At 40.7% G+C, this 24,330-nt stretch overlaps 1 protein-coding gene across 1 annotated transcript in view; it reads right to left on the bottom strand.

Moving 5' to 3' along the window:
• Positions 1-17,555: 17,555 nt before the first annotated feature.
• FAM177B (family with sequence similarity 177 member B) overlaps positions 17,556-24,330 on the bottom strand; it is an 11,429-nt gene continuing 4,654 nt past the window's right edge. Inside the window, 2 exon segments of the mRNA XM_006170199.3 lie at positions 17,556-18,183; positions 18,695-18,792. Coding sequence (XP_006170261.1) covers positions 17,998-18,183; positions 18,695-18,792 — 284 coding nt within the window. The 3' untranslated portion in view covers positions 17,556-17,997.

Genomic DNA, 24,330 nt, shown 5'->3' with positions numbered 1-24,330 from the left:
GACAACATGGATGAGCCTGAAGGACATTATACTTAGTAAAATAAGCCAAACATAGAAAAATACTGATGATCTCACTTGTACATAAAATGTCTAAAAGTCAAACTCAGAAGCAGAGAGTAGACTGGTGGTTGGGAGGAATTGGAAAGGGGGAAATGGGAAGATGTTGGTCAAAGTACAGAAACTTTCCATTATGACGTAAACCATTTCTGGGATCTAACATGCACCAAAGGTGGTGATGGATGTGTTAATTTGATTAAAGGATTGGGGGCAGGAATCTTGCTTTTTTAACATGTAAAGCATAGATATACATGCAATTAATATGTGTATTTATATACACTCAATTTATGTATATATATACACACACAGTTCATGCACTATATATGCTAAAGTTAATAAATACACACATATATGTATACATAGTATTTAGATAGATAGATCTAGTGTGTGTATGTGTGTATATATATACATGTATTAACTTTACATCTCTTATGAACTCTGTGTGTGTGTGTGTGTGTGTGTATATATGTATAGATACATATAGATATATAGTTAGAAACAGCACGAATCATTGTGACTAAGAGATGTTCAGGTTCTACAGAAATACATATATATATGTATTACATATATACATTTCTGTACATATATATTATATATATGTATAATATATATACAGAAATACATATATATATATATATGTGTGTGTGTGTGTATGTGTGTATATATATAATTGCTCCTTAAAGGGGGCAATTATGTAAAAAGAAACATTCAATAATGCTTATGAGTCTTTTCTTTTTATGGGCACTATAGATAAATCATTGCATAAAGCAAAATTGGTTCTGTTCTCAATTGAGAGAGACTGAATTTACATGCCTACATTTGGATCTTAGATTTGCCGCTGGCTCTATGACATTGGACAAGTGGTTTAAGTTTTATCTTTCTTGGTACATAAAGCTTCTCCAGCCCCTGATGGGTGCCCAGCAGCTGACTTTGTAGCAGAATGCCTCCATTGAGACACATCTCAATGAACAGTTTTCCTAGCACCCTGGAGGGCATTATCTAGCCAGTTTGAGAAAGCATATTTCTAGGAAGTTCCATGGGCAAACCATGTCAGCAACTTCCCTGCCAGGGTCCTGCCTTCTCCTCCAAGGTCTGGATATGAACCCTGAGATGTGGGAGTGCTTCCTTGTACCTTTTGTGTCAGCTGTGGGGCAGTTAGTAATTGTTCCTTATAGCTGCCATTCTTTCATATTTTAGAGTTCTCTATACTTCTTACTAGCCAATCCCATGTTACCATATTAATTCATTCTATGAAACAGTCCCTCTTCAAATTACTATGTAGTTTCTTTCTCCTGACCAGACTAGACTAATACAGAGATTCTGAAACTAAAGAGTTTGAGAACCACTACCTTGGAACACTAGTTCCACAAGAAGTTAGTAGCTGTTTCTCTGTGTTCAAATAAATTTAAGACATTGAGTTAAAATAAAATAGGGTTCTTGGGGCCAGCAGTTGGCGTAATGGCTAATGGCATAATTACTGGACTCCCATGTAGTTGACCAGGGTTCAAGTCCTGGACCCAGTGGCTTAAACTCATGTGAAGAACATGTGTGTGCATGCCCAAGATCCCAAGAGGAGAATGGAGGAGAAGGGATTGTGACGTGGCCATCCCCGCTGCGGGGGTGGGGGTGGGGGTTGATTTCTTGCTTTCTGTCTCTCTGTCTTTCTGTAGTGCACGCACGTCCTATAGCAAAAATGTCTCAAAAAAAAAAAAATAGTGTTCTCTGTTTCAGGACATCTCAGAGTTAAAAAGTCATTGCCAATCTCCAAGAGGAGATTGTAATATATAGCATTTCTCAAACTACTCTGACCATGGCAGGTTGTGTGGGAGCATTTTATGGAACTGAAATTCTAAGGATCACACTGTAAAAAATGCTGAGTCAGTTATGTCTACTAATTTTGGAACTTTGCAAATCTGCTATTTCCTCAAAGTAGCTCACCTTTCTTTAAATCCACGTTTTTTTTTTTTTTTTTTGATCACTTTATACAGCCACCTCAATGTTCACTCTCTCATTGTTCACTCATCTTTGTTTCTGCTGTGGTCCACGGAAGGTTTTACTTTTAAATTTTTTTTCCCCTAATTCTGGGACACACTGCCAGATGTTCACCACAGGAATCAGTCTACAGCAGCTTCCAGTGAAATGGAGTGTGATATTTGCATAGGTTGAGTCCTAGGTAAAGAAAAACATTATAACACACTTCTTAAGTGGACTGGGGAGAATAGTAACAGCATCAGCCTCACCACGAGAAACAGCTTGTTCCCTTGGGTTTCATGTGTAAGTTAGTGTGTTGTTTTTTTTTTTCTTTGGAGTAATACGGACCATTTTAAATTTGTCCCTGTGGAACTATCAACTCAAAACAATATTTTTTTTCAGCTATGTTAGAAACTAAGGGAGACTGTATGAAAAATATGCCAACTTGATAGAGTAATTAAAATCAGCTCCCCAAATGCCCCACTACTAGATAACTTCCAAATGGCTATATCTTCAGAAATATGTAATATAGGAAAAAGTAGCAGTGGATGATAAAGGAATTGACTTACAGTAATACAATTAGGGTCATAGGAAAGTGTCAAAACTTTCATTTGATCTTTAGAGGAGGTAGTAAAGAGTCCTCATTCACTTTTCACCTCCATCCCTGACTTTGTCCTTTCTTTAAAAAATTTTCATTTCATTGTATTTGTTATTATTATTACATTTGCTATAGTGCATGTGTGCTTAAGAGAGAGGAGAGAGAGAGAAAGTGAGAAAACAAGCTGCCAGGTCCAGGACTCAAAACTATGGTTGGACATGTGGGAGTCCAATACCTTAACCACCATGTCACCTGCTGACTCCAACCTTGTCCTTTCTTTGAATTAAACTCATGTGTGCACTGACTGTGCACATAAGTCTTGCATTAGGTGAATACCTCAAAAGTGAGCACAACAGACAGGCCTCTCAGAGCCTAAGTAGAGGGAAAGGGGCAGAAAGCAGATCTAGACATGTAGTGTCTTTGTGTTTGCATTTCAAAGTGACAGAGGAGACAGAGGGGGAGGTGAAAAGAGGGCAGGAGAAGGGAGAAACAAAAGGCAAGAAGAGGAAATGGAGCTAGCGAAAATGTTACTTCCACTAGAAGTCAGGGAGTAGAAGTAAGCTGCGCTGATGTTAAGGCACCTGGATCCCCCATGGTCAACTGCACGGTTCAAGTCCCAGCCTGGCAGTTTATATATTATGCTGGGCACATGTGTGTGGGTGACCAAAATCCCAAGAGGAGAATGGGGAATGAAGTACTCTCTCTCTATCTCTCTCTGTCTCTGGCGCATGCATGCATCCTATAGAAAAACTTTTTTAAAAAGAGGAAAAAAGAAGTCGGGGGACTAGTAGTTAGCGTAATGGCTATGTCGCTGGACTCCCATGTAGTCGACCGCAGTTCGTGTCCCGGACCCAGAGGCTTAAACTCATGCCAGGTGCATGTGCTTGCATGCCCAAGATCCCAAGAGGAGAATGGAGAAGGGACTGTGGCATGGCCATCCCCCCTGGGGGGTGATTTCTCGCTTTCTGTCTCTCTGTCTCTCTATGTACCCTATAGCAAAAAACAACAACAACAACAACAAAAAAAAACAAAAAAAAATCACCAAAAAAATAAAATAAAATAGTCAGGGAGTAGAAATAAGCTGCTGTAAGCCTGGAGCTGTTGCTAGCCTGCTGTCATACAAGGTCAGTGCCGGGCCTTCAGCACTGCCTTCCATGTGGCATTAGAGATCAGGTGTGAAATTTTCCACTTGTGTCACGTCAGTGTTCAAAAAGTTTTGGATTGGGGCCAGCAGATGGAGTAGTGGTTAAGGCACTGGACTCCCACATGGTGAACCACAGTTCTAGTCTTGGACCCATTGGCTTGAAAATCACATTGGGTACATGTGCATGAATGCCCAGAATCCTGAAAGGAGAATGGAGGAGAAGGGATTGTGGTGTGGCCCTCCCCCAAAGAAGTGATTTCTCACTTTCTCTATCTCTGTCTCTTTCTGTGCCTCCAGTGAGTGCACATGCTCTGTAGCAAAAATCTCTCTAAAAAATAAAGTTTTGGATTTTGGAGTGTTTTGGATTGGGAATATTTAGATTAGAGGTACTCAACCTATGCCTGGATATCTACAGCTGTGGAATAGTTCAGATGTTGTTTCCATAATGTGTGCTTCGATTTCTAACTAGTCTCTAAAAACTGAAGTCAGGGGTAGGGTCATGTCTCCTCTTTCAACAGAGGTGGTTAGAACACTGAAAACAGCCATTTCACCTCAATGTTGCTTGAACGATAGTTCTTATCTGGGGTCCAGCCCATGGCGTGGTGGTTAAGGTGGTTGGATCCCATATTGTTGACCGCGCAGTTTGACTTACAGACCCCGGAGTTTGAAAAAAATCCCGAAAGGAGGAGAACTAAAGGAGAAGAGTCAGGAGGCATGACCATGCCCCATGGGGGGTACTTTCTCATGTCCTCCTCTCCTCTCTGTCTTTCTCTTTATATATAGCAAGTGCATGTACCTTCTAGCAAAATTATTTTTTTAAAAAGAATTATTTTATTTATCTTTATTTATTTATTTTAATTTGACTAGAGAGGGACAGAGTGAGAGAGAGAGGTGAGAGAGAGGGTGAGAAAGCAAGCTGCTAGGTCTGGGTCTTGAACCATGATCGGCCATGTGAGAGTCCAGTGCCCTTAACCACCACATCACCTGCTGGTACATATTTGGAATGATAGGGCTCTAAATCTCACGTGCCAAGATCATAGAGTCCCACCTCCTAGGTCTTCATAAAGACCAGGAGCATCCAGAGAATGGAGTATGTCTTTTGTATTTTGGAGTCTCCATGACCAAGCATATTGCTCAGCATGGCCGACGCTCAATAGATATTGAGTAGAAGAAAACAAGGAACCAGCGAAGAGAAGAAGGAGGTGGGACGAAGCAGGGAACTGAAGCTTAGAGTTGTAAAATGATTTTACCAAAACTTACATCAGAACCCAGCCCAGCTCTATTTCTGCTAGATTGTTTACATTGTTAACATTACCAATGTCAAAAAAGGCATCTATTTTCCTGATACTGATGGCAATCTAATAATGAAAGCAGTCGCTTTGCTTCACTGCAGCTGTTGCCTCCACGTACCTGAAATGTCAGTGCTCCAGCTGTCTTGATTGAGAAGCTTCCTTTGCAAGAAAACAAGACAAAATACTTTGCTGCCTTAATTCTAGTGGGAATTTAATTTAATTAGCATCTGATTTACACAATGTACTTCTGACAGCTGTGTTTGTGGCGCCTCTGTGGAAGCAAGAAATTACCATCCATTGAAATCATCATCAAAGCTTATTTATCATCCTGCCACATCTTCAGGGCTGGGGACTTCTGTGTGTTTATTGCAAACTTCATGGAGGTTACAGTAAATAATACTCAAGAAAGTGCACCAGGCTCTGTGGAGTGTTTAGTGCAGGCTTGTTCTAGAGCCTTAATAGGATGAATTTGAAAATGAGACTTTGGGGGTTTGATCAAAGGACAGGTGTCTTTTAATGTTGGGTTTTAAGGAACTTTAAGGATCTCAATGGAGAGAATGTTTACCACCTGGGCAAAGGGAACACCTCAGCACCGGGGGAGTTTTTTGACCTACTTCAGTCGTTCACTATCTGCCTATGCTCAATGAAGCCATTATCTGAAGAATGATTAGCTTGACTTTGAATCATTATAATACCAGAAAGGGGCATATTAAATGAGGGAGGTACTAACCAAATAGAAGGAAGAACTCCTATCTAAATAAAGGTGCAAGGGAAGGTTTCAAAGAAAAGATGGCATTAGAGCTGGGTCTTGAATGATACAAATGTTTTTTTGGAGGCAAATGTTTTAATAAGAAAAGATAAGACATGGGAACTCCAAGAACAGAATATGATGTGAACATAGGTGAGAAAAAAATAAATAAAATGTCTTTAAAGAGCAGAGAATTTTTATATATATATAAATGTATGTGAATATATATATACACATATATTAGCAAAAGAAAATGGTAGTGTATTAAGTAAAAGTGAAGTATACTCCTGAGAGGTAGAAGCAGGCCTGAGGGGACAGAGAAAAAGTGGCTCAAAGGCCCCAGCAGTTACATTCTGTGAGGTTTATAGTCTTTTAAATCTAGCTTGTGTGGGTCGATCATTGGCTGGACCTACTGATTGCTCTCATTTCACTGGCTCTATCAGATGTGGCTGGGCCCACTGATTATTCTCATTGGCTATATCAAATTCAATGAGACATTTCCCACCAATCTCCTACCTACATTACGTTGGGTGGGGAAGAACTCAAAAAGATTGGAAAGAAAAGTTAGCTTAGACCATGAATGATTTTTCAAGAATTTAAAATTTTATTGTGTAAAAATGTGGGACCTTTGAAGATTTTAAAAGAGGGAAGTGCCTGATTAGATTTCAAAGAAAGAGAAAAATCTGTGGCAAGAAGGTACAAACTAGATAAGCAAAGAGTACTCATTAGAGAGATTTTCAGTTTCTACCAGTAAAAACAATACTCAAGAAATAGGTCCACCATCCAATAAACCTGTAAGCAGGATTACTGACGTGTAAATGAGTTTCATAGATACAAGAATTCATAATCCAGAGATATCATAATTCAGAGATGGATGATCAGGATTTAGTAATGGACAGACTGACAGCTGAGTCAAAGATACCCCTAAAATATTAAAATGTCTAGTTGGCTAACAGCAAGAATGGCAAGGACATTTTTTTTAAAAAAGGAAAAATTAGAGAAGATGATGGGGAAAATAAAACAGGTTTCCCATTCTCACATTAGCTTGTCATTCATACACCTGGCAAATGTCCTTTGCTTGGTACTGTCTTGGTTTTATAGAATAAGACTATTTGAATTAAAAGGGACATTATAGGTTATCTAGTTTAGTGTTTCTCAAAGTAAGTTCCTCAGACTTCTTTTTTTTTTTTTTTTTTAACCCCCGGGGAGGTTTTCGCAATAGGATGTGCACGCTCACCAGAAAGACAGAGAGAAACAGAGAGACAGAAAGTGAGAAATCACCCCGTGGGGGGATGGCCATGCCACAATCCCTTCTCCATTCTCCTCTCGGGATCTTGGGTACACATGTACATGCGCCCGGCATGAGTTTAAGCCACTGGGTACAGGACTCAAACCGCAGTCGACTACATAGGAGTCCAGCGATATAGCCATAACGCTAACTGTTGGTCCCAAGTTCCTCAGACTTCTACTTTATGCTCCAAGCATAAGTGATTTTATAACTTAACACACTGGGAAACATTGTATATTATACCTGTCTTTTGGAGCTTAACAAGGAATATTAGCATATTAAACATTCTTTAAAAACTCTATAGCTACAAAACTTTCTTATGTTTGGTTTAACCAGACTCCTCCAAAAATAAGGTTCTCAGATCTTTTTTTAATATATGCCACTTATTAATATGTGAAAGAACATACTTTGAATAAAGCTAATTAATTCTTAACCCTTCATTTTATTAATTAGAAAAATAAGCCCAGATATATATATATATATACATGTGTGTGTATATATATATATATATATTTTTTTTTCCCAATGATACAGCCTCTTAGTGGGAGAACTGGGACTAGAATCTAATTTTCACTATTCTTTATCTAGTGGCCTTCTCACCAAATTAATCACAATGAAGATGACCTGTGTATCGTTCCCAAACTAGATTCAGCCAAAGAGTTTAAGACCCATGGGGGGAAGAGGGCGGTGATTTCTCACTATCTCTATCTCACTCTCTCTCCTGCAAGTTCATGTGGCCTATAGCAAAAAGAAAAAGAAAGAAAAAAAAAGAGAAAGAAATAAAAAAGAAAAGATTCCATTTGTCTCCCCCTTTTCTCACTTCCATCTTAAGCAAGAAGCTCCTTTCAATCTCCCAGGTTGTGAAAGACTTACCATCTCTTTCTACTCCTGCTTTCTGCCTTCCTAGGTGAAAAACCAAACTAGTTGCTGAGTGCTTGGGAGCAGTGGAGAGGAACCCTCTCCTTTTCACTCTGACCCTAATCCACCCCTTTGTGAGCAGCTATCTGTAACATGAGCACTACCCCCTCATCCATCTTCCTGGCCTCAATTTGCTTTCTGTGCAAATTTTCTCTTATTGTTGGCACTGCTTTCTCCTTCACATGGACCTGATCCCAGCAGCCAAGCACCCACACCTGGGACTCTCTGAGTCCAGGTACTAAGAGCACACTCCTGGGCAAGATCCCTCAGCTTAGCTGCCCTTAGTATGGAGTTGTATCCTAACAAGATCCAATTTTCCTGAGAGCAGCAACTTGGATCGTGTATCCGTTTCCCACACAATGACACGTCTCAGTAGAGAGTGGCTAAATTGAACCATCTGTAGCTGTGTATAAACATTGGTGGAGGAGGTTGAATATAACATATTTTGTTTTCTATACAGTCAGACCTGTAGTGGGAACTGAAGCTGAGAAAAGCATAGGAATGGTTTACATTCTCATGATACAGTTTTGTGCCTGTAAGTTTTACCTCATAGAGGTGGAGGAGATCAAGGGGCTAAGTATACACCGACAGCATCATTGAAATAGGGCTTTGGATAGTCCTTTGAATAGCACTTTGATTTATAGAATCTCAACTGAGTCTCGCCCTTTTAAAAAATGCCATATTATTATCAGCATCATTTTGAAGACAAGCTTGAAGCTTGGCCTGTGTATGGCCACCCAGCTAATGGCTGAAGAAAATGGAATTAAATTTAGGTTTCCTGGATCTAGAATACTCACAATGCTTTTTCTTTAAACTTCAAGGTATATTCCCTTCCTGGATTCCAAGCATTCACTTTCAGACTCTGGTGGGAACTGCAGGCCTGTCTTTCATCCACTCATTGTCCCACAGCCAGCTGGATGAAAGGTTTTTCGTTCTCAGTCATGCAGTGCTATGTGCTCCCATTAATCTGCAAGAAGAGTAAACACAGGCCCAAGTACTTCTTCATAAATATTAGGATATTGGACGTCATTTGGTGAGCCATGGAGAGCCAAGACGAAAGTTTTTTGCGTAAGAATGTAAGAGTTTAAGCATGTTTGAGTCTGTACTGTTTGAAAGTACATGAAACAGAGAAGAGAGCAGTCCTGTACATTGCAAAATGGTAATATTGGCCAACTGGCCTGTATAATAGCTAGCTAAAGGCATGTTGGATACCAGCTGTATCAGAGTTCTCCAGAGAAACAGAATCAAAGATTTATATCAAAGGATTGGCGCACATAGTTGTGGAGGCTGGCATGTCTGAAATCTGTAGGACATGCCAACAGGCTGGAAACTCAGGCAAGATTTGATGCTGTAGTTTTGAGGCAGATTATCTTTCTCTCCAGACAAATCTCACTTTTGCTCTTACAGGCCTTCAACCGATTGGATGAGGCTCACCAACATTATCAAGTGTCATCTCCTTTACTTGAAGTCAGCTGATTGTAAATGTTAACCGTACAGATAAAATATTTCCACTGCATTGCCTGGATTAATGTTTCGTTAAATACCTGGTTACTAGAGCACTGCCACATTAACACAAATAACCATCATGCCAGCCAACAGGGAAAAATCGGTGCTTCAATAAGTTGCCTAAAACTATTACTAATTTTATTGGGTCATCAGAAAAGTCGTGAGATATTTTTCTATGCAAAAATGGGTCATGACTTTCCCAACGATCCAATATGTATATAATGTTTGAAGAATTGCCTTCTTACAACTTGAAGATGAAGTAGGTTCTCTTATCATCAATACATTCTCTAGAGCCATCTTGCTCTTAGGGGATCATCTTCCTCTGTCACTGAAACTAATTTTTCCCTAAGACAACTAAATATATTCATAATTTTTTTTTTTTTTTGCTATAGGGCACGTGCGCTTGCCAGAAAGACAGAGACAGAGACAGAAAGCGAGAAATCACCCCCTGGGGGGGGTGGCCACGCCATAATCCCTTCTCCTCCATTCTCCTCTCGGGATCTTGGGCCCACACTCACAAGCGCCCAGTGTGAGTTTAAGCCATGGGGTCCAGGAGTCGAAGCGCGGTCAACTACATGGGAATCCAGCAACATAGCCATTACGTCAAACACCGGTCCCGAAATATTTCTCTTAGAACACATTTTCCACAGAAATTCACACAATTCTGAGTAGAATTCAGTTTCTATCACTTTGCCCTGATAAATGCAGGTGGCAGCCTAAGGGTTGCCTTGAAGATGGCAGATAAAAAGAATCTTCCAGGGAAATGATATCCACTTCCTTTTCAGTAATTTGTTGAGGGTCCTTCGTCTTTTACCTTATAAAAATGTTGCTCACCAGGACCAGCAGTTAGTGTAATGGCTATGTTGCTGAACTCCCATGTAGTCAACCATGGTTCAAGTCCCAGACCCAGTGGCTTAAATTCATGCCAGGTGCATGTTTGTGTGTGTCCAAGATTCCAAGAGGAGAATGGAGAAGAAGGGACTGCAGCGTGGCCATCCTCCTCTGGGCGGGGCGGTGGGTGGGGTGTGTGTGTGTGTGATTTCTTGCTTTCTGTCTCTCTCTGTCTTTCTGACGAGCGCACACGCCCTATAGCAAAAACATTTCCAAAAAAAAAAAAATGCTGCTCACCCAAATTAAACTCAGATCCAAAGATCCATTACACTCCCCTCTTGTTTCTGATATAAATGAGAACTTACAGGATTTTCCCCTAAAGAGTTCTCACCACTTTTCCCTTCTTTTGCCTCAAAAGTTGACTACTACACTTGCTGGCTTTTGGCAATCCTACATAAAATGCCTGAAATAAAGATTGTTAAAGGTGTGCTTGGCTTAATTTTGCTCTAGGTATAAGAAATAATTATATCTTACAACTGGAGGTGGCACAATTTGGCAGAGGATAGAACTTTTTACAGAATAATTAAAGGGCATCATCATGAGTGTGCCTGCAAAGATGAAAAAGACCCAGACAACTCTTGGCAGGTCTGTTCATTAAGAGAAAGACCTTCAAGTGATTTATATATGGAAATAAAGGGTTGATGTCTGTGTGCGTTTGCCAAAGAGCTTCTCTGATCACTTCAGACTTCTTAAATTTCCACTCTAAAGGTTAAGGCTTATGTGATTCCAGCATTAGAAAAAAATAATAATAAAATTAACTTTCATGTACCTATATTACACAAAATGAAGTATGGTGAAGTAACCCTAAGACATCAAGAATGAGAAAATCATTTAAACTTAGTATATTAATTCAAAAGGCCTTTTGCTACATAATTTGTTTAATTGAGGATATTTTTAGCATGACAAAAGTTAAGGCTAATGTATTGCTGGAAGAAGTTAGTTACCTTTTTCCTGATATGTCATCGACTCTCAGAAGCAGCCAGGTAGAGTTGGGCAATGTTTTCTCCACATGTAATATAGCAAGGGGCATAAACACCTCCTGGGAGGAAAAGGACTAGGACTGCAACTCCTTTTACTTGGTTCAGTGACAGGAAAATGAGTTGGGATGGACAGGGATAACACCGATGAAGGTTGGATGGCACAGAAGAGTAATGAAGGCCCAACAGAAACCTACCATAAAAGAGGGGGAGACGGACCTGTTATACGTACTATACCAACATCTAGCTTGTTGGTAGAGAGTGCTGGTTTTGGTTATAGATGGTAGACCTCCTTTCTACTGAGTCAACATCATAATTGTGGTGTTAGGGAAAATAGTTATGGATATGCGAGAAAAACAGTCATATCACTAAAGAGTTGTATTTTCAGGACCAGCAGATGGCGTAATGGTTACTTCACTGGACTTCCATGCAGTTGATCACGGTTCTAGTCCCTCACCCAGCAGCTTAAAACTCACACCAGGTGTGTGTGCGCATGCCCAAGATCCTGAAGAGAATGGATTGAGGCATGGCCATCCCCCTAGGGAGTGATTTCTTGCTTTCTGTCTCTGTCTCTCAGGCAAGCGCAGGTTCTCTATAGCAAAAATCTTTTTTTTTTTTTTAAAGAGTTGTACTTTCTGGGAACCTAATGTTTTTGTGTAGGGATGTGTGTGTGTGTGTGTGTGTGTGTGTGTGTATTTTTTTTTCCCCCTAAAGAAAGCTAAAGCTCATCTGAGCTTTCAGGAAATCATAAACTTTTTGCTAGTGAAAGGTTTTGCCTCAGCATTAATGCTTGCTGACTGATCAGAGTGGTGGTTGCCGAAAACTGTAGTGGCTGCAGGACCAGCAGTTAGCGTAATGGCTATGTCGCTGGACTCCCACGTAGTCAACCGTAGTTCTCATCCCGGACCCAGTGGCTTAAAACTCACACCGGACGCGTGTGCGTGTGTGCCCAGGATCCGAGAGGATAACAGAGGAGAAGAAATTGCGGCGTGGCCATCCCCCCCAGGGGGGTGATTTCTTGCTTTCTGTCTCTCTGTCTCTCTCTGTCTGGCGAGCGCATGCGTCCTATAGCAAAACCCTCTCAAAAAAAAAAAAAAAAAAAACTTGAGTGGCTGTGACAATTTCCATGAGCATTTCTTAAAATAAGAAAACGATGAAGTTTGCTGCATCTATGGACTCTTCCTTTCACAAAGTATTTCTCTGTAGCATGCAGTGCTGCTTGATTACTATTTTACCTACCATAGAACTTCTTTCAGAATTGGTATCAGTCTTCTTAAACCTTGACTATGCTTTATCAATTTAATTTATGTAATTTAAAAAAAGCTTTTGGTTTTCTGCCATAGGGCATGTGCGCTCACTGGAGAGAGACAGAGAGAGAAATCAGCCCCCCAAGGGTGAAGGCCATGCTGCCAATCCTTCTCCTCCATTTTCCTCTTGGAAGTTTGGGCATACACACACACGTGCCCAGTATGATTTTCAAGCTGCCAGGTCTGGGACTTAAACAACAGTCAGCCATGTGGGAATACAACACCTTAACCACCATGCCACCTTGTGGTCCCAATTTATGTAATATTTTAACCCTTCGTTGTCATTTTTTAAACAACATTTACAGCGTCTTTTTTTTTTTTTTTTAGAGGTTTTTGCTATAGAGTGCATGCACTCGCCAGAAAGACAGAGAGACAGAAAGTGAGAAATCACCTCCCCAAGGGGGATGGCCACATTGCAATTCCTTCTCCTCCATTCTCCTCTTTGGATCCTGGGCACTCATGTACATGCAACCACTGTAAGTTTAAGTCATTGGGTTCGGGACTCAAACCACGGTTGACTACATGGGAGTCCAATGACATAGTCATTACGCTCTTCACTGGTCCCTATTCATGGCATAACCAGGAGTAGATTCCATCTCAAGAAACCACTTTCTTCGCTCAAGCATAAGAAGCCACTCCTATGAAATTGCAGCATTCAGTCACATCTTCAGGCACTTCTAACTGGTTTTCTTTGCATTTCTACCATCTGAGTTACTTCCTCCACTGAAGTCTTGAGTCCCTTGTCTAAAGGGTAATGAATCAACTTCTTCCAAACTCCTATTAATGTTGGTATTTTGACCCCTCCTTGAATCATGAATGTTACTAAAGGTATGGTGAATCCTTTCCAGTAGGTTTTCATTTACTTTTCCCAGATCCATAGCTATGGCAGCTAGAGTCGTACAAAATGTATCTCTTCAATAATAAAGCTTGAAAGTTGAATTTGTTACTTAACTGAAGAGCTACAGGATGGACATTGTGCTTGTAGGCATGAAAATAACATGAATCTCCTTGTATGTCTCCATCAAGCTCTTGGATGATCAGATACATTGTCAATGAGCAGTATTTTTATTTTAATCATTGTTTTCTCAGCGGTAGGTCTCAATAATGGACTTAAAATACTCATTAAACCAAGCTGCTAACATGTGCTATCACCCAGGTTGGTTTGTTCCATGTAAAAAACAGATCAGATTCAGCATAATTTTTTTTAATTGTCAGAAGATATGTGTGTTTGCAAGAGAGAGAGAGAGAAAGAGAGAGAGAGAGAGGAGAGGAGAGGAGAGGAGAGGAAGAGAAGAGAAGAGAAGAGAAGAGAAGAGAAGAGAAGAGAAGAGAAGAGAAGAGAAGAGAAGAGAAGAGAAGAGAAGAGAAGAGAAGAGAAGAGAAGAGAAGAGAAGAGAAGAGAAGAGAAGAGAAGAGAAGAGAAGAGAAGAGAAGAGAAGAGAAGAGAAGAGAAGAGAAGAGAAGAGAAGAGAAGAGAAGAGAAGAGAAGAGAAAAGAGAAGAGAAATCATCCCAAATGGGTCATGGTCAAACCACAATCCTTTTTCTTCCATTTCTCCTTGTTGAGATTTGGGGCATGCATACAGACATGGGACTGGGATTCAAAGTGCAGTTGGCCATGTCGGATCTGGCTCTTAATCACTAGGCTACAGACCAGCCTGATTTAGCATAATTTTAGGGGTAGTGGTAAATGAGCATTGGCTTCAACTTAAAGAGTTACCAGTTGCACTAGCACCTAACGAGAGAGCCCACCTGTTCTTTGAAGTTTGAAGCCAGGCCTTGACTTCTCTTCATTGATGAAAGTCCTATCTTCTTCTAGTAGAAGACTATTTAGTCTTCGATGAAAATCTTAGAATTTGCTGGGAACCAGCAGATAGTGTAATGGCTATGTCGCTGGACTCCCACGTAGTCGACCGCGGTTCGCGTCCCGGACCCGGTGGCTTAAAACTCACGCCAGGCGCGTGTGCATGTGTGCCCAAGATCCAGAGAGGAGAATGGAGGAGAAGGGATTGCGGCATGACCATCCCCTCTGGGGGGTGATTTCTCACTTTCTGTCTCTATGTCTCTCTCTCTCTGTCTGGCGAGTGCACACGCCCTATAGCGAAAAAAAGCCTCTCCAAAAATTTTTTTTAAAAATCTTAGAATTTGCCACCTTCATCATTTACCTTAGCTACATTTTCTGGATAACATGCTGCAGTGTCTAAATCAGACTTGCTGCTACGTACTTTCTACTTTTATGTTATGGAATGGGATCTTTCCATAAACCTCATGAAGCAACCTCTGATGACATCAAAACTTTTCTTCTGCAGCTTCCTTGTCTCTACCTGTTTTCATAGAATTAAAGAGTTGGGGCCTTTTTCTGGATTAGGTTTTGGTTTAATGGAATGTTATGGCTGGTTTGCTCTATCCAGACCACAGAAACTTTTTCCATATGGGACCAGCCTATGATCTTATGGCTAAGGTGGCTGGATCCAAAATGACTCACTATGTGAGGTTCCAGATTCTGTAGCTTGAAAAACACTCTGGGCACATATGAGTGCATGCTCAAAATCCCCAAAGAAGAGCGAAATGGAAGAGAAAGAAGAGGGAATCTTTCCCTTTCTCTCTCCCTCTCCCTCCAGAGAATGCACATGCCCTCTGGAAATAAATTTTAAAAATTAAAAAGTTAAAAACTTTCCCCTCATATCAGGCATATGGCTGTTTTGCTTTCTTATAATTTTGTGTTGATTGGAATAGCACTTTTAAAAAATAATTACTGGGACCAGCAGTTAGCGTAATGGCTATGTCACTGAACTCCCGTGTAGTCGACCGCAGTTCGAGTCCCAGACCTGGTGGCTTAAACTCATGCCGGGCGCATGTGCATGCATGCCCAAGATCCCAAGAGGAGAATGGAGGAGAAGGGATTGCCGTATGGCCAACCTCCCTGGGGGGTGATTTCTCGCTTTCTGTCGCTCTGTCTCTCTCTGTCTGGCTGGCGAGCGCACGCACCCTACACCAAAAACCTCTCCAAAAAAAGAAAAAATAATAATAATTACTTATTTTAATTCTATTTATTATTATTTTTCGTAATTTGCTATGGGGCATGTGTACTCACTAGAAAGTGACAGCGAGAGAGAGAGAGAGAAGGAAAGTAAGAAAGCAAGCCACCAGATCCAAAAGTGGAACTGCAGTTGGCCATGTGAGAGTCCAGTGCCTTAACCACCATACCACCTGCTGGCCCCTGCAGTAGCACTTTTAATTTCCTTCATTCACAATTTATACTATATTTGGAGCAAAGACCTAACTTCCGGCCTGTCTTGGCTTTTGACATGACTTCCTCACTAAGCTTAGTAATTTCTAGGTTTTAATTTAAAGTGAGAGACATGAAACTCGTCCTTTCACTTAAACATGTACAGGCTAGGGGCCACCAGGTGGCATGGAGCTTAAGGCGCTGCACTCCCACATGGCTGACTGCAGTTTGAGTCCTAGATCTGCCAGCTTGCTTTCTCACTTTCTCTCTCTGTTCTTCTCTCTCTTCCCCTTCTCTTTCTTCTTCTTTTTAAATTTTCTATAGGGCATATACACTCTCCAGAGAGAGAGAGAGAGAGAAAGAAAATGAAAAAGCACCCACCAGGTAGAGATGGCCACACTACAATCCTTTCTCCACCATTTTCCTCTCGGGAATTTGGGCACCCATGCACATGTGCCTGGGTTGTTTTTCAAGCCTCTGGGTCTGGGACTCAAACCATGTGGTGGACCATGTGGGATTCAGTCACCTTAATCACCACACCAATGGCGGGCTCATATTATCTCACATTTTCTGTGATTCAGAATCCATGAATGGCTTTGCTGGGAGGTTCTGTTTCAGGATATTTCTTGAGCTTTCAGAAAAGCTATCAGGAAGAAGATTGTCTCCTATGTGCACTCCTGCGGTCATCAGCAGGCCTCAGTTCCTCATTGGCTGCATAACAAACCACTCCAAAACTTAAGTTATTATTTCTCATGATTGTGGGGTTCACTGGGCTCAGCTTCATAGTTCATCTGTCCCACGTAGGGTAGAAAAGCCTACTCATGTGCTGCTGGGAGCTTGGCTAGGGATGGAATGTATAAGATGCTCTTTCATCCTTGGAGACTTATCTCCACATAGCTTCTCATCTTTTAGAAATCCGACAAGGTCATCATTCAGCCAGCCCAAGCTTCTTTACGACATGGAGCTTTCCAAAAAGACAAGCCCCAATGTTCAAGTGCTCCTCAAGCCTCTACTTACATCATACTTGCTATTATCTCATTGGCCAAAGAAAGTCATATGGCCAAGCCTAGAGTGAATGGGGGTGGGACTATATAAGGGCATGAATTTCAGAATATGTGATTCTTCAGGGATCACCAATATAACAACTTATAATAGCTATCAGTTAAAAATTAACAATCATTATCCACTGTTTTAAAAGCATTTTTACATTTATTATCTCATTTTGTTAAATAATAATCCTTGAGGAATAAATAATGCCCTCTATATTTTCCGAAGAAGACTGGAGCTCAGAAATCTGGACTTACGAAATCACAATTAGTAAATGGTAGAACGGAAACTTGAGCTCAAGTTTTATAACTGCAAGTCCTGTGTTTTTCTACTATATTCCAGTTACCTTTAGCCCGAAGAACCTGTGTTACCTAGTTATAATTTCCATGTTTGATCTTTTCCAGTTTTAAAATTTCTTGACAAAAAATAAAATCATTCATTTAAAAAATACTTTTTTTTAAAGCTTACATAAATTTTTTGGTTTAATTTATTTTGGGGAGTATACTTTATTATAAAACTCTTTGATAAAGATCTTGTAACAGAGCTATTAAGAATATTTATTTATGTTTACTGTAAAGCAAGATCCAACTAAATGAAGGTGGCTATTTAGAAATATACACTTTATGTCAAATCCCCTTGGGGGATTTATTTGGAGTTCCTGGTGCCCAAATTTTCTTCTGAGAAACAGAGATCCTTTATGGCATCCTAGCCCTACTATGAAAAATTTCAGCTCCAAATTCCCAGGCCCAAAGTTTTTATGACATTTATATTATGCTACAAGTGTCAACACTACTAGGGCTCATATCAGTGGGATAGAATCAGGATGGAAGGACTTATAAATAAAAATGTATATTGAGAAAGTATCCAAGATTATTCTCATTGTTGCTTGCAATTCTGGGATGCTTGAATATAAATCATGAAAAGATTAGGATAAGATCTGGGTCAGACGTGCTACCTGTGGTTCTGTTGCCATGCTAATCAGTGGCAAAGGAACAGGGTTCCAGAGAAAGTAGAGCCTCTGATGCTCATTGTGAACTGGAATCTGCCTCCACACTCTGCCTGGGGGTGGTGCTCCTTGGAGGAATGGCCTCTGCAGGGTCCTTCTGTCTGGTCCCATACTCTCGGACTCCAGGCTCCAAGTAAGACTTTTCATTAGGAGCTCCTGCTATATGGACCTTTGATCCATTCCCTTCACTCTCCTTGTCACTTTCCTGGTATGAAGGAAAAATAAAGAAAAGTTTAACTATAGGGCATGTGCACTCACCAGACAGAGAGAGATAGAAAGACGGAAAGTGAGAATTCACCTCCCCCCCTTCCCAGGGGGGATGGCCATGCCACAGTCCCTTCTCCTCCATTCTCCTCTTGGGATTTTGAGCACACACACACATGTGTGCCCAGTGTGCATTTAAAGACACCAGGTCTGAGACCTGAACCACAGTCAGCTATGTAGGAGTCCAGCAACTTAACCACTATGCCATCTGCTGGTCCCATTGATTATCTTCTTTTATGACACATTTTATAACATCCTAACTTCATAGGAGTAAGGGAAATATGAAGTGTTAAAAGGGATATTAGAAAAATAAGTCAGTTTGACCATGGGAACTCAGTGAAATTGTAGTATGTGATTCTCAGGTAGGAAAAGACTCTTCTATACCAGGTTGAAGTGGGAGCAGCCCAGATTCCCATCTCAGGCCTTTGGTGTCCCCATCAGATGTTACATACCTTGTTTTGTATTCTATAGTACTCTTCTAACACATACTGGTATTTGGGCTGAGTAAGACCAAAGAAGACAGCAAATCTTCCACCAAGGAATTCACAAGCTAAAAGAAAGAACAAGCACTTGGGTAAACTGAATTAATAATTAAAGCTTAGCAGCTGTTGAGGTGCCAAGAGTTTAAACTTGCCTGCGAGTGATCTATTTCTATGCTTAACTTCAAGACTGACAAAGGATTTCAATTGCCTTGGGCTCTCAAAAACTGTGGGACTAAAAGGAAATTTGTCAAATATATATTTATAATTTTTTAATTGCCAGAGGACACATATACTCTGCAGAGAGAAAAAGAGAGAGAGAACAAAAAACACCCCACAATGGGATGTGGTCACACTGCAATCCCTTCTCCCTTGTTTCTCCATTCTATTGGGATTTGGAGCATGCATACATGTGTCTGCCACATTTTTTAAGTTACTGGGACTGGGATTCAAACTGCAGTCGGTCACGTGGGATCCAATTCCTTTAACCACTAGGCTATAGGGACAGTCTGGAAATTAGTTATCTTTTTGCCTTCATGTTGGATTATATTTGAATTCATCCTTTTCAGATGAATATATCAGGTATGATTTTAAAATATTTAATTAACAGGTATAACATAGATCCTGGGCAATCAAAACTGTTCATATGTTAGCTGAACATCACTTCGGAGTATATATATATATATATATATGTGTGTGTGTGTGTGTGTGTGTGTGTGTGTATAAAAATTTTTTGGAGAGGTTTTTGCTATAGGGTGTGTGCGCTTGCCAGAGAGACAGAGAGACAGAAAGCAAGAAATCACCTCCCGGGGGGGGGATGGCCACGCCGCAATCCCTTCTCCTCCATTCTCCTCTCAGGATCTTGGGCATGCACGCACACGCGCCCGGCATGAGTTTAAGCCACCGGGTCTAGGACTTGAACCGCAGTCAACTACATGGGAATCCAGCAACATAGCCATTACACCAACTGCTGGTCCCAAGTATATTTCCAATTATACCAAAAGCTAAGTCCAGCATTTTCTGGATCCATGTCAGAAATTCCTGCATGCATCAAGACAAACTCCTCAGCAGTTGGTTAAGGCCTTCCTTGTCCATCTCCAAGCATGGAACCAAAGCGGCCTACAGACCCAGCTCTGTGATTGGGAACATCAGATATAAAGGTGTAGCTTGAATAATGAGTGGTTTTCTGAAGATGTCTCCTAGAAATATTTTTCTTTAAAATTATAGGACTTCTTGAACCAGCAGATGGTGTACTAGTTATGTTGTTGTATTCCCACATGGCCCACCACAGTTTGAGTCCTGAACCAGCGGCTTGTAACTCATGCCAGGTGTGTGTGCATTGAGTGCCCAAATTCCTGGGAGAAGAATGAAGAAGAGATTGTGGCATGGTTTTTCCCCGGGGGGGGGGGGAGGGTGATTTCTCATGTTCTGTCTTTCTGTCTGTCTCTCTGATAAGCACATGTGCCCTATAGCAAAAATCTCTCTCTCAAAAAATTACAGGATTCTGACTCTCCCCCTGCCCATTTCCTGCCATTATAGGACTTACTGATTCCTCCCTCTGACTCCTTTTCTTGGAATATTGCTCATGCAGTGCACCAACACAAAGCTCTAGGTTTTTGTTTGTTCATTTGTTTCTTACCTTTTCAAAAATGCTCAGTTTTGGGGCCAGCAAGTAGCATGTAGGTTAAGATGCTAGATCTGTCATGGCCAACTGTGTGGTTTGAGTTCTAGGCCTGGTGGTTTGAAAAACACGCCAGGAGGGTCAGCAAGTGGCCTGGTGGTTGAGGTGCTGAAATTCCCACATGGCTGACCACGGTTCAGGTCTGGATCTGGTGGCTTGTTTTCTCTCTCTCTCTCTGTCTTTCTCTGGCAAACTCATGTGAAAATAAATAAATAATTTTTTAAAAAAGAATTAATTCTTTAAAGAAAAATGCACTGGCATGCATGTACATGCCCAAAATCCTGTGAGGAGAATGGGAGAATGAAGGAAAAGGGGTTGCAGTGTGGTTATTCCCCCGAGAGGGTAATTTCTCACTTTCCCTCTCTATCTCTGTCTCTTTGTCTCTCTCTGGTGAGAGCATGCACCCTATGTCAAAAAAACAAAACAAACAAACAGAAAACCTCTATCACCTTATTCTGTTTATTTGTCAAAGTGTTTAGTACATGTGTAGAAGAGAATTTGTTTTAAATACTAGGATAAATCTTAAGCTTTTGTGTTTATAACCTACTGTAATTTTAAACTGAATACATTAATTACTAGTGTGGTCTGGGTTCCACCTCTGTCCAAGGTCTCTGGGTAGAGAGCACTACACTGATCGCTATAGCATGTTTATGTCTCTGGTTTTGCTGAGAACCCTGAAGGGAGCTAGATTCACCATGCATCCTCTCTCTTCCATCTTGAGTTAAAGAAGGGCTACTATACAAATCCCTGGGGTCCTTGTTCTTCTCCAGATTCTCAATCTCATGTTAAGATGTGCTTTTTAAAAATTTTATTTACCATCATTATTATATTATTATTTTAATTTGCTACAGGGCACATGCACTCACCAGAGAGAGAAACAGAGAGAGAGAAAGAGAAAGAGGGAAAGTAAGAAAACAAGTTGCCAGGTCTGGAACTTGAACTGCAGTCAGCCATGTGAGAGTCTAGCATCTTAACAACCATGCCATTAGCTGCCCCACTCCCCACCCTTTTTAGAGAGATTTTTGCTATAGGGCATGTGCACTTGCCAGAGAGACAGAAAGTGTGAAATCGCCCCCCAGGGGGATGACCATGCTGAAGTCTCTTCTCCTCCAGTCTCTTCTCGGGATCCTGGGCACACATGCATATGCACACACCCAGCATGAGGTTCATGTCACCTGGTCTGGGACTCAAACCATGGTCAACTATGTGGAAGTCCAGCGATGTAACCATTACACCATCTGCTGGTGCCCCAAGATATGCTTTCATTTATTTTTTAAATAATTATTTTACTGAACTTTCTTTATTTTAATTTGACCGAAGAGAGACTGAGTGAGAGAGAGAGAGGGAAGTGAGAAAGCAAGCCACCAGGTCTGGGACTCAAATCACAATTGGCCATGTGGGAGACCAGCACCCTTAACCACAATGCCACTTGCTGCTCACCACCCCCCACCCCGAGATGTGCTTTTAACTGACCTAATCTCCTATCACTCCATCCCTCCCAGACACATCATCTCTTGAAACAATCTTGCTTTAATTAAATCATAGATCTCTCTGAAAGACAGCATTTTATTCTGCCAATGTAGGATGGTTATGGTTACAGTAGGATTAGTATTCACCTGAGTCCCTGCTGTCATTTCCACATCACTCCCCTTTTACCTTGGTGTCAAAGCACTTACTCCTGGAAAGCTCATACCATCTGCTTAAATCATCCCATCATAACCTTTAACTGTAATTCAAAGACTCCCTTTCAATTTCATGATCCCCAAGCTGGCTGGGATGAGGTATGTCTTCAAGGTATCTCCTCCACATATCAGCATTACCAAGTAGCCCAGTCCATAGTCCCTATAAATAGGGTGTGTACACTTGCCAGAGAGAGCCTGAGAGCAAAAAATCACTCACCTGGAGTGATGGTCATGCCACAATCTCATCTCCTCCATACTCCTCTTGGGATATCGGACACGCACGCACACATGCCCAGCCTGAGTTTCAAGCTGCCAGGTTTGGGACTCGAAGTGCGGATGGCCATATGATAGTTCAGCAACATAACCATTACGCTATCTGCTGGTCCCTGAAGATTGATTTCTTTTTCTTTTTTTCTTTTTTTTTTTCTTTCTTTCTTTCTTCTTTTTTTTTTAAGAGAGATTTTTGCTATAGGGCATGTGCACTCACCAGAGAGATCAAGAGCCAGAAAGCAGAAAATTACCAACCAGGGAGGATGACCACAGCACAATCCCTTCTCCTCCATTCTCCTCTTGTGGTTTTGGGCATGCTCACGCACATGCCCAGGGTGAGTTTAAGCCACGAGGTCAGGGACTCAAACCACAGTCGACTATGTGGGAGTCCAGTGATAACCATTATGCCATATGTTGGTTCCAAAGATTGATTTCTAAGGGCTACAATTTGTATTTCCCCATATTATTTTTCTTTCTTATTTTAGGTTTTTGCTATAGGGTGCATATGCTTGCCACAGAGAAACAGGGAGAGTGAAAATGAGAGATCACCTCCTATGGGGGTGGCCATGCTACGATCCCTTCTCTCCCATTCTCCTTTCAAGATTTAGGTTGCACACACATGTGCCTAGCATGATTTTTAAGCCATGGAGTCTGGGACTTAAACCATGGCCAACCATGGGGTAGTACAGTGCCTTAACCACCATGCCACCTGCTAGACCCTAGTTTCTTAGATTGTTTATTTTATTATATTTATTATTATCTTAATCTCATTCATATGACATTGAATCAATTACGTAGATTCTTAAAAAAAGTTGTCCTCCCTATCATATGGACAAATACATGTGAATTAGAAAGAAATGACTTAACAGACATCTATAGAACTTTTCATCCAAAAACCACGAGATAGACCTTTTTCTCACCCACACATGGAACCTTCTTAAAGACTGACCACATCATAGGGCACAAAGCAAGCCTCTACAGATTCAAAGGCATAGAAACTATATCCAGCATCTTCTCTGACCATGATGGAATTAAACTTGAGTTTAATTTCAAGAGAAATCTAAAAAAATGCCCAAATACATGGAAACTAAATAATGTACTCCTGAATGACTCCACAACTACTGAAGAAATAAAAACTGAAATCAAAAGATTCATGGAAGCCAATGACAATGAGGACACGAGTTTCCATAATCTTTGGGACACTGCTAAAGCAGTCATAAGAAGGACGTTCATAGCAATTAGTGTGTATAAGAGGAAAACGGAAAGAAGGCAAATAGATCACCTAACGTCATGCCTCAGAGAATTGGAAAGCAACAGCAAAAAGATCCAAAAAACTCCAGGAGAAAGGAAATAATAAAGATCTGAGCAGAAATAAATGAAATAGAAAATAAATGAACTATACAGAAAATAAATGTAAGTAAAAGCTGGTTCTTTGAAAAGATAAACAAAATTGATACACCACTAGCGAGACTTACTAAGAAGAGAGAAAGGAACCAGGTGAATCACATCTGCAACGAAGCAGGCAAAATCACAATGGACATAGTAGAAATACAAAACATTATTAGAGGATACTATGAACATCTATATGCCAAGAAACAAGACAATCTGGATGAGATAGACAAATTCCTGGACACATATAATCTACCAAGATTGAGCCAGGAGTATATAGAAAGTCTGAATAGGCCCATAACAAGCCAGGAGATTGAATCAGTAATAAACAACCTCCCAACAAAGAAAAGCCCTGACCCTGATGGCTTCACCTCTGAATTCTACAAAACTTTCAAAGAAGAGTTAATCCCCATTTTGCTCAAGTTATTTCTAAAGATCCAAAAGGGTGAATCTCTCCCTAATTCATTCTATGAAGCCTCTATCGCACTTATCTTTAAAACAGATAATGACAGAACAAGGAAGGAAAACTATAGACCAATATCTCTGATGAATATAGACGCAAAGATTCTCAACAAAATACTAGTAAA

Source organism: Tupaia chinensis, unplaced genomic scaffold (assembly GCF_000334495.1).
Source record: "Tupaia chinensis unplaced genomic scaffold, TupChi_1.0 Scaffold148108_1, whole genome shotgun sequence".
NCBI lineage: Eukaryota > Metazoa > Chordata > Mammalia > Scandentia > Tupaiidae > Tupaia > Tupaia belangeri.
Note: the sequence above shows the minus strand (reverse complement) of the source record. Positions and strands in the feature narration are given on the sequence as shown.